General features: G+C 43.7%; 1 protein-coding gene across 2 annotated transcripts in view; it reads left to right on the forward strand.

Moving 5' to 3' along the window:
- The window catches only part of Ptprg (protein tyrosine phosphatase receptor type G), a 671028-nt gene that overhangs the window by 607717 nt on the left and 37113 nt on the right, over positions 1-26198 (forward strand). Inside the window, exons 14-16 of one of the 2 annotated variants that reach the window (XM_032918016.1) lie at positions 3810-3896; positions 16342-16433; positions 25511-25602. In XM_032918016.1, the coding sequence (XP_032773907.1) occupies positions 3810-3896; positions 16342-16433; positions 25511-25602 (271 nt within the window). The remainder of the gene's footprint in view (positions 1-3809; positions 3897-16341; positions 16434-25510; positions 25603-26198) is intronic. The other variant, XM_032918017.1, reaches the window with a different exon arrangement.

Consider the following 26198-nt stretch of genomic DNA (forward strand, 5'->3'; position numbering starts at 1 on the left):
ACAAACAAACAAACAAACAAACAAAGTGCTGTTTATCATGAATACAAGTAAGTTTTGTTGACACTGCATTTTTTTTTCTTCCCTGGATGTTCAGTGGGAGACAGAGTGTAGTGACCATGAAAGCAGAGAGAATACAGATGTGTAAGGATTTGTACTGGTACAACAGAGGCTCAGACAAACAGATTACCCAGGGTGGGCAATGCATGCCACGTGACTGACCACCTGGGCATCTCTGGAGCATGGGCTCGTCCTCCAGTTGCACAGTAGTAACAGTGACAATCAGACTTCCTTGCTTGCTCGCTGTGGCTTTAGATTAGCCTGCTTTCTACCCTGGCCGAGTCATGAAGGAGACAATACTAAGAACTTGCTGTTTCCTAGGTAGGTGGTGGAAGGGATACTAAGTATGAAACTGCTAGGACAAGCCATCAGTAATTGTGGAATGAAAGAAAGCATGCGCTACATTGTCTCTCCCCCTACCCCCTCCCATGAGGCGCTGGGGATTGAAGCCAGGACACTGTGTAACTAGTTAAGTACTCTTACCACTGAACCACAACACCTCTTTTAAGATTTTTCAATAGGCCTGTAATACGTAGCCCAGCTTAGCCCCGATGAGCATTCCCCGATGAGCATTCTCCGATGAGCTCCCTAAGAACCGGAGACAGCAAGTGTGTTCCAACATTCTCTGCATGCATATGCTTCTGATTCTAGAGAAGCCCTACCTGGCAGTGAGGGCATCAGGGAGGGAGCAGCCTTGCTCCAAGAGAGGAAACAATTTCCAGAAAGGAATACTGACCTTATAGTGTTAGTTTATCCTATCTAGGTTTCTGCACAGCTGAACTAAGGCCTTTGCGGCTGGCCCATTTCTTCCTTCCATTGTTAGTTTACCATTTCTCACCCATCTGCAGGGCCCTGGAGAATCGTGTAGGAGACAGAATTCCTGCTTTGCAGACTCATGGCTTAGTAGAGATGAGCAAGTAAATAAAGGTTATGTCAAGCCAGTGATCTACTTAAAGCGGCACATTCTTTTTTAAATTTTGGGCTATTTGAAAATAATGTCTATCATACTCCCCAGCTGGCTGTCTTGTTTGCGAAGAGAGCTGGAAACTCAGCTATACTGTTCTCACCTGCCCCAGTGGGAACACTGAGCAGGACAGAGCCAACCCTGGTGGCTCCTTTGTGATGGTTACAGATGTCAGCATCTGTCCTCACCGCTCTTCTGTCTGCTTCCAGCTTGATTTTGTGACACCCCCCCCTGCCCCCCGGGTACCAGCCATGATAGAGGGGAACAGTGAGTTCTTTAAGAAACTTGACCACAGCTAGGGTAGAGGAAAAAGGAGTGAGAGCCAAGGAGAACTTGAGCTGTGACTAGGCAGGGAAAAAGTGGAAGATGAATGAATGCTCAGAGGCAGCCTTACGCATGCAGGTCATAGTGCATTCAGTATGGCCGTTGGTTTGTCCCTCAAACCACACTTCCTTCCTGTCAAGAAAAGGTCACTTTCTTGGCCTTTCATAGGCTTTTCCCAAAGGCTTCTGCATGTACTACATTTAATCCCAGAACCAAAAGGCAGAAAAACTGGGGCTTCGACGTCATTTTTGGTGGCTTGGAGCAGTCACCTTTGTTCTTTCTAAAAGCAGACCATCCATGGGTATTTGGTGTATTTTTTATTGTTTGGTTTTTGTCATTTTTTTTCTAAATTAATAACTGCTTGCACAGCTCATTTCTACCTAGAACTTTCTCTCTCTGGCTGGATTTCAAGATTTTTAACCATCAGAAATAATTTTTACCATTCAGCTCTCCAAACCCTGAAAATGTGTCAAACCTGTGGGGAGAGCTAAGACACATTTCATGTTGCCAAACTAAGACTTGCCTTGGAGGTTTGGGATTACGATAACTCTGGTGTTAAACTGTCTTGCCCCGAGAATCTGAAAGGAATGGGGGTGGGGGACGTTTGGAGGTCCCCAGGTGTTCCAGGAGATGGGCACTCCCCCCTACCCCCCTTTTCTTCCCAACTGTTCAGGGAGAGCTGAGTCACGTGGCAGCTAATGCCTCCGATCCCGGGCAACTTTTTGCTCAATAACTGTTTCCCAAATGGCTACTCAGGGGCCTTTCAGAATTCATGAGAGCTGTCAGTTGTTATAGTAACCGGCCCCCTGCTGTCCAGTTGGCCCTGAGATGCCAGTTGAAGCTCTTGGAACAGGCTAACACACAGTCATTAGACAAAAGTGGGGAGGGAGGCACAGCTAAAGGTTGCCATTTAAACATGTTCCTTGATACTTCAAAGACAGCACAGGTTGTACTGGGGAAGTGCTGGCTGTTTTAAATCCAGCTCACTGCTTGGGAAACAGAAAGCTTACTCCTCGGGGCATTTGTTCTAGGCTGGGTAACCCATTTTCTTCCAGACTCTCCGAAATTCACTGCCTTCTCTCCCAGGGTTACTTGTGCTTGATCGGGTTATCCCTTGGTTGTCAGAGATATTAGTGACTGATTTATGGCATTTGCTTCTCACTATGGTGTTGTCGGTTGACGGGTGGGCATCTCAAGAGCTTATGATTGTGCGTGAGGAAAAAACTGTGGGGACAGCCAGCTCTGCTCCAAAATTCCTAAAAGAGTAAATCTGGCAGAATTCAGAGCCGGGCTAAGGGTTGAGAAAAAGTCTAAATATTTTCGAAGCTGCAAATCTCAAGTTTTTATGAAAATTTATAAAAGCATTCCAACACACTCGTGATTTCTTCAGACTAGCCTTCACAGCCACACAGCACATCCGTGATGTTTCAGGGACAGTCCTTGCAGTGACAGAGTAGTCTCAACAGAGGGAGACAGGAAGTTCTGAACTCCAACAGTCCCTCCCCCTTCCAACCTTGTTGCCAATCAAGTTCTACTCTCTCTAAAGGTGAGCTCCGGTGACAAGCACTTGTATGTAATAGTCAATCTAGTAATGAAAAAAAGGAACTTAAAGCTTATTTTATGACGGGAGAAGAAAAACATTAACACTAAAGAGCTAGGGGTACTGGTTCCCAGAAGGAAACAGTTACTGAGAAGTGGTCCAGTCCCTGGGACCCTACATTTCTGGGCAGGATGCAGCAGGAGCCTACAGAAAAAAAGGTTCTGTATTAGGTTTTTTTTTTTTTTTTTCTTCTAGTTCTGTGAATGAGACTTAGAATAAGATTCATTTCACTGTGAAATTCTATAGCCCAGGTGGCTCGGGGCAATCAAATATCAGCCACCCACAAGTGTCATCCTTCACATGGACAGGCAAGTCTCAGGTGCTGAAGTGTTTAGATGTCTTAGACTCTACATAGAGCAATAACTTGCCAAGTGCTGGCCCTGTCTGTCGGAGGCACCTTGTATATAAGTGTTTATCCGGAAGTGACAAGAATGCATGCAGAAAAGGCAAAACCCCTGATCTGTCTAATGCACAGAAGTTGGTGGCAGAAGGCAGGTCACGTGATAGGCACTGGGCAGTGAGGACCCAGCAAGATCTGGGAATCCCTGTACTTTTCGGAGCTGTCTGCTTGCTGGGACAGCGTGTCAGCAGAGGTGAAAAACAGGCCAACATTAATATAATGCCACCTTCTGATATATAAACCATTGCTTTGGAGAACAGCCCACCTTGTGTTTCTTACCTCAGCCCCAGAGACCTCCCTAACGCTAGCCATTTTTGTGTATGACCGTTGCCCTTTTGGAAATGCTATAAATGAAGTCGTGACAGTAGGGATGTCTTGTGGGGGGGGTTTTGGTGTGCAACTCTGGGGGACCAATTGAAATACTGTCTTCTACACATGTTCTCTTTTGTCTTTTGTCCATTTAGAGGGTGTAACAAAATAAAGTCCAAGGGCTTTCCCCGACGGTCCCGTGAAGTGCCTTCTTCTGGGGAGAGAGGAGAGAAGGGGAGCAGGTGAGGGCGGCCCAGCTTAATGGGGGAGTCAATGGCTGGGACTGGCTTGCGGAACTTCTGTTTTGTTGCTATGGGGATGGACGTCTTCTAGACAGAAAACGCTGATGCTCGCCTGTTCCGTGCCAGCTAGTAAGGTCTGGGGAGACCAGTGGAGCCTCCAGGAAGCTGCTGTCCACCGCAGCAGTTCCAGTGCGTGCTTGCTTTGCTTTGTCTGTGGGCTGGGCCGTATTTTCTGTTTCTATTGGCAACACTGTGGGCACGCCGCGCTTGCGTGTCTGGTGTATGCTGCACCCATTTTCTTTAAAAAAAAAAAATCAATTAAGATGTTGCATGTTTGTTTAGAGCTCTGTTTTTCGAATAAGCATAAGCCTTATAAGTGAAACTCTCTTAATTTGCACGTAAGGGGTTAAAACCAGGAACAAGACAGAAAATGAGCAAGTGTGGATATAACATATGCTTTTCCATAAAAAAGTAAATGTGCATGAATTCTTAATATCCTGAAAAGGTCCTAACCTGAAGAGTTTTCTATGAAACCACTGGAAGTTGTGCATGTGGTCCTAATTGCTGCATTTGAACATCTCGAGAATATTTATATAAGACTTATCTTACATAAACTGTTTAAAATTCATAATCTTTTAATACTAAATCATTTAGTAGGGTAGTTATTGTCTTATGTTGTAAGGAGTTCCTTTTGACTTTCAGTAAACCAATTTATACAATTTATATCTAACCTTTTCCATGGAATGGCTTGTCTCTGTTGGTTGTAGATCTGATTATTGAGATGAAATCTCACTTACACTCCTAGGAAACAGAGCTTTGAGACCTGAGGAAGAATCTCGATAGGTTAATGAAAAAGGTCATGGCTGACCCATCCTTAGGCTGTGCAGTTCTGGACTCATGCATGGCCTCACTGACCCTGGTCATTGTTTCTTTCTATGACCTTTAAAAAGAACCCATTGGAAGTTTTCAATTTCTAGTGTTCTTTCAAAACGGCTTTGATAATATGGGGCCAGAAACCTCTCTGTATTGCTTTCAACCCGAAGATCTTCTCTTAAAAGAGACAGGTCCGTGAACATCATGTGAACAGTTGTTCTACTTAGTCCATGATGGCAGTTCTCCCGTGGACATGAGGTGAACCAATGAATGCCCAGTCAATGATGACATTTCTTACTGTAGTCCCTTAAAGAACCAGCATGGCTGATACAACACAAAGGTAACTGCCCATCCCATGTCTAGGATGCTCAGAATAATACTCAGCCTGCTTATGTGCTTGGTCCTTAGCATGGGAGTGGACTTGCTGCAAGGCCCACTTTGTGTCACCCAGGAGATACCTCATGTCTGTAGTTGGTTACAAGGAATCTGATAACTTCTTTGCTTAAGACTGAGGGAAATATGTCAGGTCCACCTAAAACCAAGCTCGAGGTCATCTTAAGGAACTTCAGGTATTCATGGACTCTATCTAACTGTGACTTATGCAGTATCAAATGCATTTTTTTTTATAGTTTGGCTACAAACATAGACCTTGACTCAGAGGCATGTGGATTGTCACATTAGCACTACCACTTCCTGGCTTTTTGGCATGGGAATCCCTTTGAGACTCAGTTTCCTCCTCTAGAAAATGGGTCTATTGAGAAGTCTTCTTTATGGACTGGCAGCGTATATGGAATTCTTTCTAACACCTGGGAAGAAAGAGCCCTGGAGGCTCTGAGAAGGGAAGTGACATGGTCAGGCAGTCCTGCTGAAGTGGGGCCTCTACTCCAGGCACCTACATCTTTATTTATTTATTCATTTATTTTTTTCTTTTTTATTTACTCTTTAATCTTTTTTTTACAGTCCAGACTTTATCTCCCTCCCGGTCCACCCTTTGACTGTTGTACATCTCATACTTCCACCCCCCATCTCCAAGAGGATGTCCGCACCTCACCCCCACCCCACCAGACCTCCCCACTCCCTAGGGCCCCCGAGTCTCTCGAGGGTTAGATGCATATTCACTGACTGAGTCCAGACCCAGCAGTCCTCTGCCGTATATGCATTAGGGGCCTCATCAGCTGTCGTACGCTTAGGCAGCTAGATCTTAAGCAGGTCCTTTCTCTCCTGCTCTGTGCTATGCTCTACAGTCCACAAGGAGGAGGCGGCCCGATGGAGTCTCTGTCCACATGGGGCTCAAGGCTTCCTGCTCTTTCCTAAGGAGCTGCCCTGCCCATGTGAAGGCTTACCGTTGCCCACTCCCCAGTGTGCTCTCTATGCCTAAGGTCTGCAACCCACGTGTGCTTACGCTGTTCCACATTGCACCCACCCACCTGAGTTACCCACCCAGCTCCATCCTGGGTGGTTGTCCAGTGCACAGGCTGCCAGTTCTTCTAAACTTCTATCAGAGGCTGGAATGCATCAGGACAAACCGCTTCCAACAGTTTCCGTGTCTACCTTTGTCTCTTTCTTTCTCATCTTCCATGGCCTGAAAGATGAGAGGCCTCCACAGAGACTGAAAGAGCAGCAGCCCACACAGCTGCAGTAGTTGGATCGGCACCTGATGTGACCTCAGCCTTCTACCCCTGCTTTCTACCATGCTTTCCTAAGCTGTCCCTTTGTGGACACAACAAGGACCATGCCTCTGAGGGCCCCAAACCATGAAAGGTGTGAGCTGAGGACAAAACTATAAAAATCTAGACTCAAGTATTAAAGTTTCAAAAAAATGTCCACTTAAATTATTAATAAGTAGTGTCTGTCATCATTCAAGATAATAAAGTTTAAAATTATATATAACCTGACAGTTCCATCTACTTACCCTATTCCCTACCTACTCACAAGTATGTGCTCATCTTTGCCAATATAACAATTATTGAACAATTGTTATATATCTAAACAGATAGGGATATCTCTCCAGCTCCTTTTACATAGTAAAGAACTACCTGTTTGGGCCGGAGAGATGGCTCAGTGGTTAAGAGCACTGACTGCTCTTCCTGAGGTCCTGAGTTCAAATCCCAGCAACCACATGGTGGCTCACAAGCATCTGAAGTGAGAGCTGATGCCCTCTTCTGGTGTGTCTGAAGACATCGACAGTGTACTCACATACATAAAATAAATAAATCTTTAAAAAAAAAAAGAACTACCTGTTTTACCCATGTGCTTGACTTTGTTTGAGATAACACAGTTTTTCTCTGGGCAGCTATAATTCTCCTAATTGGGGGGGAGGGGTGGTGTTAAATGGACATGCCATGATTTATTTAAGCAGTCCTCTAAGGCTATCAGTTTTGTGACAGCACAGTACATGCTAAACAGCTTTGTTAATGTGTCATTTTGCACATGGATAAATACAGCTACAGGATAAGTTTGAGAAACTGGCAGCCACACAGGGTTCATGGATGGTGCTTTAATAGATGACTACACTGCTCTCCTCCACCTGATTCTCAGGGGCTTCCCTTGGCAGTATGCGTATGTATCTGCTTCCCCACAGCCCCTCGCGAGCTGGAAACCATGGCCTTTCTGTAAATTCATCAGAGATACAGGAATAGTGTCAGCGTCTTGCCATCTTATTATAAACTATTTCTTTAAAGTAGTGGTCCTCAATCTTTCTAATGCTGAGACCCTTTAATACAGTTCTTTGTGTTAGGGTGACCTCAATCATGAAATTATTTTCATTGCTACTTCATGACTATAATTTTGCTACTGTTATGAATCGTAAAGATAAATATTTGATATGCAGGATATGTGATATGCAGCTCCTAGAAAGGGTCATTCAACCCCCAAAGGAGCCATGACCCACAAGTTGAGAGCCACATCTTCTGACATTCTCTTCATTCTGAGAGACTTGTTCCAAAGTTCTTGTGTGGGTACTTTAGTTTTGCTTTTAATAGTCAATTCTTGATCATTGGAAATGTCAAGTGGGTAACAGTGGGGTGTCTTTTGGGAACCCCCACCCCAAGTTTCACAAGTACTGTTACAATGAGGATATTCAGTGAAAAAGCACATAGAACTTTCTGAAATATTAAAGCTATTAAGAATATTACAGTAAGCCAGACATAGTGTAGCATAGAGGCAGAGGCAGGCCAATCTCTGTGAATTTGAGGCCAACCTCAAAGAGTGAGTTGTAGGACATCCAGGGCTATGTAGAGAGACCATGTTTCAACAAAACAAAACAAAAACATAGGCATACTACAACAAAATAGTCATTATGTTTAGGAGTAAGTAGTTACTAGGCCATTTTAGATATAAGTCTGAATGACGATGTGTGTTTCCTCTCCTCCTTGAACTGACCTGGACTTTCATGGTTCTCGTAACTTCCTCAAGTCAGTGGGGTCAGGATCAGTGGTGAGCACCTGTGGCCTTATTCTCGGTGCTCAAACATTCCAGGCTAGGGTACAAAGGCATGACAACTGTCTCAAAGACCCTGGTGTCAAGCCTTTCCCATGTCTCCATTGAGTCCTGGGAGGAACTGTGAAGGGCTCATCTCCTTGGAACTGGCTGAAATATTGGAGAGAACATGTTTGAGTTACTGAATGTGGCATAGGTAGTAACCTCTGCTGCCCACCACCCTGGAAAGGGCCCCACAATCATCCCTAGGGATCTGCGAGAATTTCTTGGCAAAGACAATGTTGATCAAAGAAGATTATCTCGAGGCTACTTCTCTGTGTGTAGTTTGCTTATTTTCTCCCATTTAAAGAAAGTCATTACAGATAACCTGACTCATCCAGTAACATGTGTACCATGGAAATCACACCTTTCTCTGTCACTTTCAGCCATAGCCAGGGGTGGGGAATCAGAACATTGTTACTACCCACACAATATCCCAAATATCTCTTCACATGATCTCTGCATTCCATCTCCTGTCTGTCCATCTGTCCATGCTTTGGGTAATTTTGTTCTCTTTTCTCTCCCCTTCTTTCCCTCCCTCTCATACTCAGTCCTCTCCTTGTCCAGAGTATGACAGCCACATGCCCAGGAATCCCAGCCGTCCCAATGCAAAGCATGCCACTTTATTACCCCCAAAGCACACTCTGATTTGTCAGATTCTTGTGTCCCCTTTCATGGCTTGGAAAATATGCCAACCAGAAGCATATTTTGATGTCTGAATCTTTCATATTGGAAGAGCCCTTCCGGAGACTGCTCTGTATAAACTTAGCTACATAAACCGGATCACTTAACAGGCAGTAAGGACAACTTAGCAGCAAGTGAGTTGTTGTGTATGAAAAAATCTCAACTTAGAACTGAATCGGGCCCCCTTCCAAGTGGGACCGGGAGTAGCTTCAGGCAGACACTCCTGAGGGAAAGCCCAGAGATATGCACAGCTTTCCCTTGTATTGTTTGCCACTTCCGTTTCTGGAAACATTTTGTCCTAATAAATCAGTCTGGGTCTTTTTTAGCACAATGCCCAATCTCTTTCTGTGATGGCCTGTTAGTGTTTGCAGCTTTCCATTAATAAACGGCTCTTGCTCATACAGAGTTCACCACAACATACCCATTTACAAAAGTAAATATTAATGGGATGTCTGTTCTTGACAACATGAAAATAAATGAGATTATTAGTGGGTATGGCACTGTAAATTCAAATGAGGGCAGTCGATGAATCATTTAAGATTGCTTAATTAATATTCAGTAGTAGCTGAACCAACTGCCCACTATAGTCTGCAATTAGGATTTTGCCTTCACACAGCTAAGAAACTCCTTCACACTCTGGTGTGATTATAAAGCTATTGTGCCGAATTCGATGACAGTGACTTGATTTCTAGGCTCTGTTTATCAACATTTGTTTAGTTTGCAATTTTGAGTTTTCATATAAGTCTGTAACCCTTGTTAGGATTCCACTCCAGCCCACAGCGCATCACCCACAGCACAAGAGAAACCGTTGTGATAGGCCAAAGACTGAGAATGGAAGGAAACAAGCAAGGAAGGACATGCTGAGACAAATGTCAATAAATCCCTGCCTGCCACTGGAGGACCATTTTTATAGGCACCAGTGCCAAGTGCCCCTTTAGACATTTCTAGACCCAGTGTGAGCCCTTTGTTTCAGGAATGTTGGTTTCCTGCTCATTCACAAATTCTTATCAGGCAAGCAGAAAGAGACAAAAGTAAGAAAAGCGTAAGCCCACACCAAAGGTTGTCTAACCAGGTAACTGGGAAAAGAAAAAAAAAAAAACAGCACAATTGGAGGGGATTGTGCAGAAGTGCAGGCTTCCTGGGGGTTCTGCCTTAGGACTATGTCAGATTCCTGGAAGGAGGTAGGGAAGGGGGTTAAAAATCTAGGGTTCTCCTGCTCATCTTTGCAGTTCACTCTGCATTGTTGGCAGAGCAAGGCTCTCTGACTGGATTATGCCATTGGAGCAGCTGTTGGTGTGCGTGTCATTAGTCATGAGGGCCAATTAAAAACAGCAGAACCTGCCATGTGCTGGCACCGGGTGTGCTTCAGTGGGAGCTCTAAGACTGAGAGCTGACAGCTGATGCAGGTCAGTGTCTGCTGCATCCCGATGACAGATAGCTTCTGCTGTCACAACAGTAGAATGCTTGAGTTTTGATGAAATCGCTATCCTCAAAATAGGTCCCTTATTTGATAGAATAGAAAGTTATTTTTAGAAATGTTGGGCAAAGAACAGCCTTTGATGACCCATAAAGCCTCAAGTGCCCTCTGGACTTCTAAAAAGTTAGACCCACACACGCACACTTGTACAAAAGCACAAAAACAAAAACTGGACAACTCACAGTCTGGACCACAATGGTGGGAGGTGTGCTTGAGATCTAGGGAACTGCTAAGCAGAATCCATACAGACTAGAAAAACTGGTAGAGAAAATACACCCCCTCCATAGTACCCTTTTGGCTTTCAGTGAAGCCTTCCTTAGAAACCATTCTAAAATGTCCATGTTAGCTCTCTCAAAGAGGACAGAGCAATGCAGAAGAATATAGGGAAACTCTTCCCATCTGGCTCTATAGAGCATCTGGGAAGGAATCATAGATTAATGCATTGGCCAACCTTGGTCCAGCATCAGATGCATTTAGAGATATGTTTACCTTCAAGGTGTAGATCTTAGTTGGAGATTGGCTCATTGAGTCAGGATGCTTAATGTGGGAGAGACATACCAGAATCATGACCAACTGAAGAAGCAACTACTTGTCTCCCATTCTATCTCTTATACCCACTGAGTTGAACTGAGAAAACATGTCATGCAGGAAGGCTGTCTCCTTCCTGCTCCCACTGGAAGTGTTCAGTCTAGTGCTTCATAAGACTTCTTCACTAATGGAGTTGTATCATGGAAATTCAGGTCACCCTGTGCTTTCCAGATTTTCCAAGTAGTCAGACACTTGGAAATGAAGACATCAGAATACTATACACAGTACTTGACACTAAAGTACATACCACAACTCCAGTTCCTTCATAGAAACTACCAAGAATTTTGCTATTAGACAGGTAGAGTAAGTCACAAGGGTTATTTTAAAATTAGCCGTAGGAGGGACAAACCAAGAAATTTTTTTTCTGTAATTTTCCCCTCCCCAAAAAGACTTTTATTCAGTGTATACAGACAAGCAGTTTGCCATCCTATTCCAGAATGCTATCCTATTCTCTTTGTTTGTCTGGTTTTTTGTTTGTTTGTTTGTTTTTGTTTTTTTGTTTTTGTTTTTGAGACAGGGTCTCACTATATTACCCTGGCTGTCCTGTAACTCGCTGTGTAGATCAGGCTGGTCTTTTGCACCATCACACCAAGCTGCCACCCTATTTCTGACACCTAAGTTCTAACAGAAGTGGAACTGGGGACTTTGACGTTCTTATTCAAGTATGTGCTGTACAGAGTTCCTCTGTGCACTTAATACAATCATGTTAACACCCTTGAAGCCATATGGGACTCTGTAAACTCCCATATAACTTCGATGGGCAAATGTATGGTACTGCCCACTTTTCCACATAAGGTTGTTTCATTTTCAGTGGTTTCTTAGTGAAAGTGCCAGACTGTCCCTTTGTCACAAGAAGTTCCTAACTAGGAACACTGCAAACCAGCTCCTCAGGGAGGAGCTTCCGAATACATAAGTCTGTGTTCCATCTAGGCCTTCTCAGGTGGTTGTCATCAGGTCCTATGTGGCTTACTAAAACCAAAGAGGTCTGGATATCTGTAAATAACCATTGCTGACTGGCATATTGCTGTAAGGGTGATAGAGCAGGCAGGTATAGAGAGAAACAGGTAGTTTATATTGAGGAACCTCAACATTTCAAAATCTCTAAATTTGGGAACTCTTTAAGTATCAGAAAAATATATGCTGCTAGTGTAGACTAGGGAAGGCAAAAGGCCATTGGGGTTATCAGTACACCAAGGATGTCAATTCAGTGAACATGCCGTAGCCGGCTCCTCGAGGAAGGGTGAACACCTCGGGGGAAGGAAAGTGAAAAAAAGCGTAAAATGTGAACTAGGTGGTTATGAACTAGGTTATAATTTGTAACCAAACTTGTAAATACACTTCTTCATTATTCTCAACAAGATCTATTTTGTTTTCCATTTTTATAATAATACTTGTGTAAATATATTCACAGTAAAGCAACTTAGGAAATGGCTTTTCACTATCCTAGAAATCTGTTCGTTCAAGGAGGCATGATTAGGCTGTGTTGGCTGAAAGAGAATTGAAGCTACAAAGAAAACTGAAATTGCACGCTCAGTGACGTACTTGAGAACACTTTGAGAAAGTCAGTTCCCGATCCCCTGGGCTCAAACTCAGAGGCAACCCTGCATCTCGGAACAAAGCCCAGGCAGACGTTTAGAGGAACTCACTTGGTATTTTTCCATTTCTCCAAAATCCCTGCCTTTGGCTTTTTATTTTTCATCTCATGCTAAACATCAAGAAAAAAACCTTTTTCATGGAACTTTTCAGAAATGAATGAATTAAAATACAGTGCCGTACAATATCCTTCTGCCTTGTTGGAAAGTTAAAACCAAAGTGTAGGATTTGCACACAAGAAAATGAGGTGGCAGCCTAGCCCCGATAGACACTCAGTAAGTGTTCCTTAACACAGTGGTTCTAACCATGCAGTGAAGGTTAGGCAAATACTAGTAAAGAGGATGCTGTCTATATTTCTTAGAAGGGACATATATCTATGATAAGGTTGTAGTTTGTTATTAATATATAAAACAGAGCTGGAAAGGTAGAACAATTGCCATGTATGAAGCTCTAGGGTTAGTTCCCAGGGCCACTCATGTTTTGTGTACACATGCATACACACACACACACACACACACACACACACACACACACACACACACCATCTGCCTACCTACCTACCTACCTACGTACCTGAGTTTTGGATTGATTACAATAGTTGCCCTTGGCTGATGTTCTTGTTACCCTCTGTGGACCATCCCTCATACAACAGACCAAGTGAGTTTGTTCAAAGAGAGAGCTAAAAGTCTGAAACAGCATGGGCTTTGCCTGACTCTTAGAGTCCAACAAAAGCCAACAAAGGCCTCCTGGATCTTATATGCTGAGGCTCTTGCCTTCCTCTCCAGCCTTACAGAGTGCTCTATTCAGCTCCAGAACCTGCCAGGTTCGCTCTGTTCTAAGATACTTTCCGTAGCCACTGGCTCTGCCTAGAATGCTCTTCCTACCACCACCGTTCCTGTCCTTCATTTTCGGGTCTCAGCTCAAATGTCATACCGTCCCTTCTTATGCCTTCACCAGTTAATCTCAACCCTGGTAAGCTGTATTTCCTCCAAACTACTGCCATATCTGGGGTTCCCTTTCCTATGAGAACGTAAGTGGCAAGAAGGTGGGGTCCTTGTCTGTCTTGTTCTTGTGTTTCCAACGTCATGGATGATGAAGAAAGAACACTAAGTGAGCAGTGAACAAAGGTGTGGATGGATGTTCCCCAAGTGGTTGAGGAAGGAGGAGGATCTGAGGTGATTTTCACTGATTTCCCCGTTGTTCATTTGTAGTCACTCATATCTCTGAAAGGATCATCTATCTGTTCCAGCGCTTAGCTAGACTCAAGAAACTGGTTTTGAGGACTATGGCCAGTTGCAGAGAATGTGTAATTCGCATGCGATGCTGTGGCTGGGTCCCGAGTTAACATCGGTCCTATGCCTTAAATTTTCATTCAAAGGGAGAAGGTTTCCCCGGGTTCTGTGGTGATTTGTTGAGCCATGTCACTGTGTGGGATAAATGCTATGCAGCGAAGCACAGCTGTGCAGAGCTTTATCTCTCAGGTTCCCAACCCCCATCCTGCTTGTCAGCTCTGCTCTGGCAATCACAGAGTTACTTTGCCCCGGGGAAAATCCATTATAAACAGCAGCACATGGGGCACTGGAGTGAGATTTGCTTCAGTACACACTGCTTTCTTTCTAAAGACAATATGCAGCTGTTAGTTCTGCATGGACCGGCAAGACTGGCTAGACTGTGTGCCTGTTTTCTAGACTCTAAGAATCCGCACCATGGTTTGCTCCTTCCCAGTAACTTAGCCAGTAATGGAATCCCATGTGCTGACTGCTTTCTGTTCTACAAGTAATAGGCATGGTAATTTGCAGTCTTAAAACACAAACTTGTACTAGAGACTTGTCTCACACTGCTAGCCGAAGTTGGTCTTGAATTTAAGATCCCGGTTTCGGAATGCTGGGATTACACATCTGCTGCTCTTCCCAGCCCAGAAGTTGTCGCTGTTGCTATCCATTTGCTCTTCATTATTAAAGCCGAGCTGGCCCACCGGATGGCATTTATCTGAGTGACTCTGAAAACTTGTTCAGTTTGCTGAGTAAACAAAAACCTAGAATTCCAATAGCTATGGCCCTGAACGGGCAAGGCTCACACTCAGTCGTGGTGCCCAGGACCCACGTTTCCACCTTAGCATCGCATCCTGGAAATGCGTGCACACAGGACTGTAAGAGGGAAGGACAGACAAACAAACAACCGACAGGTAAAGAATCAACAACTCATTTAAAGACAGAGCAAAGCTGGCCTTTCAGAAATGGCGGTCCTGTTTCTCGAGTGGATGTGGCATCAGGTGGTTAGGGCCAGAACCCCAAGGCCTATGTGTCTGATGACAGTTAAAACCCTTGGTTCTTCTTTTCACTGATCAGGCACTTTCAGAAAACACTCACCTTCTCTCGACATTCTTCAAAGCAGTATGTGTGAACTTCGAGTCTGTTACGTTCAGGAACCCCTATGCCTTGGAAGAGCAGTGCAGACTGGTACCCTGTCCGCATGAAAAACGGGGAGCATTTAAGGGAAAAAGTCTTCATTCCAATGGCATTGGTGATAGCAGGTCCACAGCATCCCACTGTGGGAAAGACATGAGACACTGAGGTCCCCTTCTCGCGGGGATCTTATTTGGCTTGTTAGAGTTATCGACTTCCCCCTGACTTCCCCCACCTTCTTTGGCTTTCTAAAAACACCCCAGGATTTTTTTTCCACTAGATGAGAAAAGACACCCTGAAGAAAAGTTGACTTCTCCCTAGTAGTTGGAATACAGACCCCAGAAAATGCAAAGCCACAGTGTGTAAATGTTGCTTGGCGCGAAACACACGAGGAGCGGGACTCAGCCTGGTGACTGGGAGCCCTAGAAGATGCCGCCTGCCCGGCTAAAAGACCCAGCAGTAGGGCCAGCTATTGTAAAGTCCTTCTGCCAGATGAACAGGGACCCTTCTCTGGTCACAATAGCCATTCACACTGAGCAGTCTCATTAAATATTCAGTCCGTGCTTCCGGCAGCTCATTAAGGGCCTCAGCAAGCAGTGACGTGGATGTTGGAAAGCTGAGGGCTGGCCAGCATCTCAGGGAGAGGCTGTGTGAGCTGCTCATAGCCTTTCTGTGCACTGCCTGTCCTATGATGACCACTGTGTGCTCCCTGCTTTGCTTGAAGTACAGGTAAAAAAAAAACCCATGCGCTGAACTGAAGGCAAGCAGAGAACACCTGCAGGTTCCTACCCTGGCCTTAGCCGTGGTCTGGAAAGGGCCTCTGATTTGGGCATGCTTGTCCTATTGAAGCCCCCTGACCCCTTTAAAAGCTGTCTGAGGATTTGGGGCCTTGGCTCAGCACAGACAATGTGGTGCTATTATACAGTTGGGCTGTTTGATGACTATATTGGAGGGGATTCAAGATGTGGTTTTGAACTTGGTACTTGGGGGCTGTTAGTCAGAATCAGCAAAGGGTTCCTCTGTAACGAGCCAGCTGTAGAGATGTTGGGTACAATCCTCACGTCCTGTGCAGGAGTTTACTCTATGCCAGGTTCTCCCTTATTTGAGTAGTTTGGAGTTCTGGGGTTGGAGTTGGCTGTAATGAGAGATGGCTATTCAGCCATTTGGGGTTGCTCCAGTGTGCTAAACGCTGTGCTTGCATTTGCACTATTTTTCCTTGGGTTTTGCCATCAGTGCTGTGTGATGTTTCAAGCTGGGGAAAACTGTTAAAGAAGGATCTTGAAATGATAAACTTAGACAAAAGTGTACTTCTGTGCTCACTGTTGGCGTCTTTCTCTTTTCCACACAGAAAATGTTTTCAGACTGCTCATTTCTATGTGGAAGACAGCAGTTCACCTCGGGTGGTCCCCAATGAAAGTATTCCTATTATTCCCATCCCGGGTAAGTGAGACACCACTGGACCCCCAGTCGGTTGCTTTCTCTTTTGTTCTTGTTTTATGTGATGCCCGTGAAAAAAATAGTACTTTTGTGGCTGTGTGAAGCTCGCCCGGTCTACGATACACTAAGATAAACAGTCTAAACGCTAATATAATAAAAATTGCTGTCCCTCTGCCCATCTCTAAAGTAAAATCCTCATTGAAGAAGCAAATACCTCTGGGTCAGTGTAGAATCGCATCACCATTAGGAAAAAGGGCCACAGCAGTGAAGTAGAGAATCCACCAATTTTACATCACAATTTGTGAACCTATTTTCAAAGGTGAGCTTTCCTGGAAGATTCCATACTCTGTTCGCCTTTTGGAACAGTGGGCAGTTTGGTGTTGATATTTGTGTGAAAGTCTAGGGGTGGTTACCAGACTGCTCTGCTGCCTATAACAGTTACAGTGAGCGCGAGGATTGGTAGGACAGACTGTCCTCGGTGCAAGCAAATGCTGCAGACACTTGGAAGCTCGGAAGGGGGCTGGCTGTCATAAGTAGGCTGTGCAAATCAAAGATCTCATCCACCATTTGTGTTTGCATCCTTTTCCTGTTGTCAGATATAAACTTCGTACTGCTGAGTTTTGTCCTGTGTGTGTGTGTGTGTGTGTGTGTGTGTAAATACAGATCCTGTTATCCTATGCATCTGTCCTCCTGACATTGTTTTTATATGCAGAAACTACTTTCATAGTGCTATCCCTCTGTACCTGTAGGTCTAATAGTCTGATGAAGCACTTACCAGCTAATCTATTTTACTTTGCTGAGATCATTTTAACTTGAATTGGAACTATATAAGGGCAAATGGATGTACTCTCAGGGCTATAACACTGCCTACCACACAGTAGGCAATTTTAAACTATTAGGTAGATACAAGAATTTCAGAAAAAAACGTTTTAAAAAGTCACAAAAGCCATTGTATGCAGCTCAAGGTTACAACCATTCTCCCGCCATCAAAAGGCAAATTTGTTTGCAGGGTATCACTAGGCCTGGTTATGGTTGGGGACTTGTCCGTCTATGTGCAAGTAAACATTGTCATTAGATATCGCTGGAATTGGCTATATTCTAGGCAGCCTTCTCTCACTAAAAGATGTCGAAGAGACAGGAAGGGTGACAGGATAGCCTCGCTTGTCCCCGCTAGATAGGCAGCTAAAGAGTTTAATGCAGGTGGGGACAGGCTCTACGACACCCTGGGTTCCCCCTAGTAACTTTTATCCTGGGTGGAGGAGCTGCATCCTCATGAAGAAGCAGCAGAGAGGAACTAACAGACTTGGTCACTGTGGATGATTCATCTCCTAGCTTCACCCGTGTATGCCCGCTTTCCCCCTGCATCAGTAAAGCCAGCTCTTACAAAGAGCTGGAGCTGTCCGGGCTCTCTGTTAAATTTCACACTGGTGCAACCCATATCCGTAGTGCGAACCGCGTCCACACACTGCTGTTTCTTGGAGTGTTAGGACTTCATTCAGTAGAATCCTCTCAAGATGCTACCATGGTGCTTGCCTCGCTTTAGCTTTGAAGTTGCCTTTGGATGTTTTCTGCCTTGTTGGTGACCTATTTAATTACCGCGTTGCACACTCAACCCAAAGGCGACTCTTTGAATGCATGTTTTTCTTTTGGTTGGGATGGGGCATTCTTGTTCTGCATCCCAGGCTAGATCTACATTCAAAAACCTTCTGATTTAGTGGCCTGAGTGTGGTGACTCCAAGTCTGTATCATCATACATCTAACCCTAGAGCATTGATAGAACCAGTAAGATATACCAACTTTCAGAGAATATTCCATATGCACATAATTATGGAATGATTCGCATCCTTTGAAGATAGGAATTTATAGGAAGTCTCCAATTTCTAGTTCTCAATTTCAGTAATGCTGACTGGAATGTAGGAACTTGGGGTGTTGGGTATGTTCTTCTGGTGTGATATAGGAAAGACAATCCTTTGAAAGGTCTTTAAAGAGTAAAGACACTCTTGCACCCTAACCCTACACCCCTTCCCCCACCCCACCTCACCTTGCTTGCTGACGGTATAAATGCCCAAGTGTGGTTAGCTTCTAATTACTGGGAAGTTGCATCAGTTACTATAGCAACTGCCGTGTGTGTGTGTGTGTGTGTGTGTGGTGGTGTATGGGGGCAGCAAGTGAGGGCCAGGTTAAAGTGTGAGAGCCCCGGCAGGATGGAAAGGAGTTGACTCTAATCCTTCACTGTAGGGTTTTCAAAACCAAATGTTCATGATTACCAGTTTCTTGTTATGATGGGAGGATAAAGTTTGATTGAACGAGGCAACCCAGTGGTCGCTCACTGCATATGCTCTGTGTCCTACAAGATAGTAATGTAGAAACGGGGTTCTTTCAGTGCTATTAAGTTGTTTTGAAACAAGCCTGCTAGATCCATGTTATTATTAACAACATGTATTGCACTTTTAAAAGTCTAGCTCCTGGATATGCTAGAACAGTCCAGGAAGCCCATCAATCAAGATCCAGAGGAAAAGGCCTATTTGTTTAAGGCTAGCCTGTACTACACAGCAAGGCATGCCCCTCCCAAAGCTCCACAGAAAGACTAATTTGGGGAATTTTACTCTCGGGTAGAATGATTACCCACATTCCTAAAGCCCGGGGTTCAGTCTCAGCACCACACAATCTTGCTAATTAAAAGTAACAAAAGAGCTCCGGCTCCTTTGCTCCTCTCTTGCTCTTGCCTTCCCACCTCCATTCTCTCTCCATTCCCCCTCTCTCCATGTGCTCATGGCTGGCCTCTACAACTCTTCTCCTCGTCTTCTCTACTCTTCTCTCTCTCTGCCTTTCTCTGCTCCTACTACCCTCTTAACTCCTCTCCCCATGCCCTGAATAAACTCTATTCTATACTTAAAAAAAAAGTAGCAAAATAACCAAACATGTGGAAGATCTCTTTGTATGTATGTATATATGTATGTATGTATGTATAGATATATAGATGTAAGTATGTATATGAATGGTTTAATGAATGTGTATATATGTGTATGTACATATATGTATGTATGTATGTATGTGGATGTATGTACTAGTGTGCATATGTATATATCTGAGATGCCAGGGATCTCCTAGGCAAACATTCCACCAATGAACTACGCTCCTTGTCAGATGCTGTTCATTCGAAACAGCAAATGTGAATAAAATTTTCATTGGTTCTCCATGTCGCATTACCACTGTATATTATATCAAAATTGTATTTACTCTAGTATATCGTTCTTTTAGACCTCATCTGTAGACACGCTTTTTAAAATTAGAAGTTAGTTCTTGAGAACTAACCTGCCAAAAGTCAACAATGGAAGAAATAGAGAGCTTTGTAACATGTCAAAAACGAATATCCTAAAAAATGCTTTCTCCAGAAATTAGAAAACATAACAAAATGTGGGGGCTACCCAAAAATCCAGAAATGATTTACACCTTCCCAGCAGTTAAAATAGAGCTTAATAATTTGCAGGTCACCAGCTACAGCTGGGTGCCAGCATATCAAAGGGTTAATACGTGCTGTTTAAAACCCTTCGGATTAAATCAACCTTGTTGGCATATTTTATTTATACAAAGATTATCTCCAAAGGAGATTCATTGGCCTTTTGACCATAATGAACCCTTTTCTTCATTGACTTCACTGTGTCATAAAAGAAAAGATTTCTTTTATGTCAGAAAATAAAATGCTCTCATCTCCAAACACTCCTCACATCCCAAGTTTGACTGAGGCAAAACTCTGTTTATTGTGTTCTAACTTGAGAACAACAATCTTGATAGCGGTTTTTTTTTTCTTTTGTGTTTGTTTTATCTTTAAGTTGACACGGACTGAGACTAGAGGCCTGAAATTGGACTCTGGGAGGCGAGACAGGAAGTCAGCAGGGAACTAGGCTCTTGGGAATGAGGGCTGTCCACTAGAGACATGCTTATCCGGACCAAGTCCTGTCTCAGTGGGGAGACTGGGGAACGTTTGAGCAGCAGCAGTTGTCAGTGGAGTGCTGTACTAGAGCTGCGAGTGTTCTCCCTGCCCATAGGGGGAGTCGACTGGGATTTGGGATAAGGTTTCGAAATTTGCTGAACATTAAGTGAACCTTGCACAAGAATTTTTTTTTTTTGACAAAGAGTGGGTTATCTGTAGATGTCTGAAATCATAAAGCTGTTTATTTGTATACATGCCTGTCCACTTCCCAAGTCAGCACAAGGGAACTTTCTTGACTAGATCTTTATCCCGTGAACTCAGCAGCTAGCACCTTGGCATCAGCGTGGTGAACAGCCATCCAATGGAAGCTTGTCAGGCAGTGAAGCAGGCTTGTCATTTGATGTTTCTGTTTCGGGGAAAACCCATTAACTGTCAAGGTCTGTACTAAGAAGGGACCTGGCTCTGGAAACAGCCTGGTCCCAGCAGAGGGCTGATGGACACTGGGCAAGTGCCTTCATTTCTCTAGATCATGCGACCTCTTCCCTGGGTTGTATGGTACAGAGAGAGAGCCAGCCGTACCTGGTGACAACTCACAGTGATTAAATAGTCACCAAATGCCAAGCATCTTTCAAGTCCTCACTCATTACTTCTGACATCGCTCAGTGAACTAGGCCTTGTCACTGCTGCCTTTTTCCCAGATAGGGGCAGGGAATCCCAGAGAGGCAGCCGTAGCCCACATGACTGACTTTTCTGCTCATGGTACAGAGCGTACATGCCTGATCGACAGAGGCTGATGATTAGACGGGGCTGATAAAAGAACATAATTCTCCTGATGGCTGGGTAAGATGCTGAAGTGGGGGCTAGCCTTTGCTATTGATTTTTTTTTCTTCTCTGGTGTCAAACCACAGATGACAATAAGAAAGCCAACTTTTTCTCTCTTTATCAGATTTCCCTTAAGATTAAGAGAGATATTAAATCTGGCATGGATAGAGTAGGTTGAAGAAGCCTAAGGTATTAGTGATTTACCGCTTATCATTCTAAAGATGCAAGGACTCACTGTGGATCTGCGAAGGGGATTTTCTTTCTGTTCAAATGCATTGGTCCTTACTCCTAGCAATGGCGCGCGAGCTCACCATTATCTAAGTTTGGATGCCTTCTTCTGGGCAAAAGTTGCTTTCTTCCCTTTATCCTCTAATGCCCTGCCGTTGCCACCTGCAAGTCAGAGAGTAAGAGGAGGTTTTCTGGTGGATTAGCCCCCATGAAAGGATTGCCATTTTCATGGTGTAATTCTCATCACTAAAACCTAAACCTTTGGAGCTAAGAATGAATGATTGTATTTGATAACAGAAGTTCACACTTCGGATTCTGGTTCTCAGCTGATTATATCAGACATTTTTCTTTTTATAATCAAGGGCTTTAGTGATAACGAGAGGTGGCCTCGTTTTTCACCTAACAGATCTTCTAGAGCAGAAAATTCTGCAAAGGAGAATCACAGCCCAGAGGGACCGTCATTATCAACTTAACCGAGGTATTCTGCTCAATGATATGCTCTGCCCTTAACCTTTTCTAACTTGAAAAATGAAGACACTGCACAGCAGCCCAGACTCGAACTTCACCAAAGCACAGCCTAGCCACTCACTCTGGATGAGTGGCCTCAAGTGTCCTTATGTGTATCATAAGGCTATTTCTGTCCCCTCCACCCAGTTCTTGGAAAGAAGAGTGCTTTCAGAGTGTCATCATGGGCTTTGGAAACCAGGACGGGCTTACTGATGGTCTCTCTGTGAATTATACCAACTCCACCTTTATACTGGTTCCCCTTCTGTCCTAGTGATTCACTTTTAAGTCTGCAGAGTACACAGAACACCCCTTCAGTTCTAGCCTACCCCTTTTCTCCATGCTTCTGGAACGGCTACATCCATGAGTGGTTCTCCGATCACATCCAACATGTTCATGGCAATAGCAGTCTTCAGTATGCAGATCACATCCTGGTTTTTCCCTCACTTTCTTACCTCTGGATTTGAGCTCTGACACAAATGTTGCCCGTGAAGGGAGCATCTTCACATATCTGGCTGATCCTGGGTGCCCAGTCGTTACCCACTGCAGGATAGAAAGGCTTTCCCTGAGGTGGAACACACTCTTAGGGATTCATAGCCAACTTCTTGTGCCATACCCATCTGTGATGGTTAATCTTGGGTGTCAACTCGGCACACCCTGGAAAGTGGGAACCCTCAGTGGAGGAATCTCCTTCACCAGATTAGCCTACAAGCACATCCGTGAAGCTTTTTTTTTTTTTTTTGATTGTCAATTGATGTAGGAGGCCTCAGCCCATTGTTGACGGCACCATCCACTAAGCGTATGGGCCTAGGCAGTATAAGAAAACCTGGAGCAAGCTAGTAAGCTTCTTTATGCTCTCTGCTCCAGGTTCCCCCTCGAGCTCCTGCCTTGGCTTTCTTCCCTTCCTCTCCAAGATGCCTTTAGCCAGAGTGTTTCCTCACAGCAACAGGAGATCAAGCAGAACCCCATCCTTCCATTCGTCTTTAAGCTATCGTTTTCTTGTAGGAGGAGGAAGGCGGGCATTACCTACCCCAGGACACAGTTTGATACACAGTGGGTGTATGCGAAGCAATGGTCATTAATCAGTTCTGCTGTTATCTCTAAGTGAACTTGCTTCAGAAGGAATAACGTCTTGTAGATGGACATTTTCCTACACCGAGTGGGATCTCTCCAGGTCAAAGCTAAGCAGACCAGGCCTGCGATACTGTTCAAAATCGTTGAGAAAACTTACTATAAAAATTACCTGAGAAATAGTCGACCGGGGCTTCTCATTAATTGCTGTGTTATATTTATCCTATGATCCCTGCAGTGTTTGCCTTGAGTGAAGGACAAGCGATGTGCTCTCTGAGCAGTTGGCAGTAGTCATGGCAGCAGCATGCCTTTGTGTGCATATCTGCCCATGTAGGGCTTGAATGGTAACTTCGATAGTACCCAGGAATCCACAGGGTATGGATTGGGTATGGCTTAGTTTCCTTGGATAAAAATGCAAATGAAAAATATAGTGCATCCTATGTTTCCATGGTGACCACACTGAGTGCTACTTAAGTTTACTGCATGCCATCATGGGTTAACAAGCAGATTTTTTTTTTTTTTTTTTTTTTTGCTGTTGATCATACTCTAGAAGAAAAGGAGTTTACAATGAACTTGAAAACATTTCTTTTCAGGACTTGCCACGGGCTGTGACCTTCAAATGCCATGTTTTTGTTTTGTTTTGGTTTGTTTTACCTTAGCAACTTGATATCTTGAAAACCTTTTATGTTACCCATAAAATATCTGAATGTAACAAACATTTTTTTTTTCTGTTTTAAACCAAGCTCCGTGTCCTTCATCCCAGTGCCATAAATTTCTGGGATTTAGAAATTTCAAACAGTGATCATAGAATAAAATATGGTGTCACCCAACTATTAACTGCACCACTCCGCCCTTGAGAACCATTCCAAAGATGGGTTTATCCTTGGACATTTAGGATGTCCCCAACTTTGTGCATATTAATCCTTTTTTCAGACAGCCTGAGGGCCCTTCATTGCCATGTGACTCTTGTTATAAAATTCACTTACTTCTAAACATCTTAAGTGATCAGATAATTTTGGAAACTTTTCTTGAATAGCATTCTGCTAACTATTCTGGGCAAACATTTTGGCTCTTCTTAGTTTGCTAATGCTGGTTAGATCAAGGAAGCTATAGATTTCTTGGGCGTACAAACTGATTGCATATTCATGAACATATTCAATCCTGAAATATTTGTAAATAACTTGGCAATTTTCTTTTCATAAAGTTTACTATTAAAGTGATTAGGGCTTTAATTGTTCACACAGAGAGAACCCATGTTTGCGTAGTAGTACCGGCAATTCTGTTTAAATAATGTCTCAATTCGGAGTGACTTAGATTATGGACACAGAAATCACCTTTCTTAAACAAAGTCTAAGGGTTGCTATTTTCCAATGAAGAATGATTCAAGTTTGAAAATGTCAATAGATGCAAAAAGCCACCCCAGAGCATTGCTCTCTCTCAAAAGAAAGTGGGGAAAGAATGACAGAGTCAATGTTAACTGTCACCAGATGAAGAAAAATCAGATTGTCAGGCCTGCATCTATAAAATTCTTGCCAAAGTAGGACCTCGTTTACACATACAGATCTTCATACCCTTTGCGAAGAAAAGCATCTGTGGCAGTTTAGATGTTTGTGCGTTTGCCAAAGATCTTTCACTCTGAATAAAGTAAATGTCATGTCTGTTGTTTATCTCAAATTCAGCCGAGTATTTTTTAAAGGAAATATTTGCGGGGGGGAGGGGGCGGGCGGGGAGAGCTGAAGGAGGAGGAGTTCCGAGTGAGTGGCAGTGAGGGGGTGGGTGTGGCCGTTTAGCAGAAACAGCCAGGGATCAGACTGGCTCTCTGTAAATAAACCTAAAACATGCATTAGGTTCCTTTCAAAGTGACGAAATAAAGTGGAGTGTGTGGAGTATTCCAGAATCTACACCTAGGCTGTCATCACACACACACACACACACACACACACACACACACACAATCCAGTTAATTCTATCAGATTGATTATTTGGCACCATCTAGATACAGCTGCCTTGAGCTAAAATTCTAAACACTTAAAGATAAATGGCCTTTGTGCAGCTGGTGCAAGGGCATCTATCCGAGCGAAAAAGATTACATAGGCATCAGAGACTTTGAGTAAACGTAGGTGTGCATGTTCAAGCCCCAGCCATTGAATAATAATTAAAAATTTTAAAACCTACGAATTAGCAAAACTTCTCGGCAAATGAATGCCCTTAGTAAAACCAGAATTTTAGCTAAGAGAGTGATTTATAGCCTTAACTGTGTAAAAACTATCTTCAAAATAAGAACAGAAAGGTATGTGTACCATTTTTGAAAAACCTTATTTAGCCTGCTGGTGAGCAATTCGGGGTCCTAACTAGTCTGAGGTAAAATGAAGTCTAAGACCTTTCCTCAGAAACTTATTTCAGTTGATGCAGTTTTATCATTTTTTTGACCAATATTTATCCTAAGTCGGATTTTTTTCTACATGCCATTCGTTTTATGAGTGTATTCTGTGTGACCCTGAGTATTGTTTCATTCTTCCAGATGACATGGAAGCCATCCCTGTCAAACAGTTTGGCAAACACATCGGTGAGCTCTACTCCAATAGCCAGCATGGGTTCTCGGGAGATTTTGAGGTACGTCTTGAAACTGAAAACTAATTTCTAGAAAGTTTATTTTTATCTCATAAGAATTTCTGAAAGCGTGAACTGCATTTATTCTAAGCCTCTCGGGACAATAACTCTGCCAACTGGAGATGCTTTTCTCTTTTTACTGGTGTTCTTGTAAACATTTCCCCCAAGAAGATGCAGAGACAAGGACTTGTTTCCAATGCTCTGCATGTGCCCGTCTGTAGGGGACCAGGCGTACTGGCTGAGGGGAGGACAGTCAATGGGGATGGGTTCTCTGGTTCTTAAATCGAAGGCAGAGCACAGCCACACTGCCAAGCTCCCTGATTCCATGTCATTTCTGGGATGTTCATGGTATCGTAGAGACAGGAGGTTTGGCATCAGAGAAAGTGCTGGCTCTACCAGAAGTGAGCTTTCCCTAAGTTCTTGGGCCAATCATTTCATCTCTGATCCCCAGTTTCCTCATCCTTAAAAATGGTGCTAATGTCACCCACATTAAAAAGTTGCTAGGTTAAAAAATAAACATCTAGAAAGTGCTGGATTAATTATTAATTGACTGTTTTTGTTTTCGTGAGTATTAATCCTTGGAGAGGCGATGTGGGTTA

The sequence above is a fragment of the Rattus rattus genome, chromosome 12 (genome assembly GCF_011064425.1).
Source record: "Rattus rattus isolate New Zealand chromosome 12, Rrattus_CSIRO_v1, whole genome shotgun sequence".
In the NCBI taxonomy this organism is placed as follows: domain Eukaryota; kingdom Metazoa; phylum Chordata; class Mammalia; order Rodentia; family Muridae; genus Rattus; species Rattus rattus.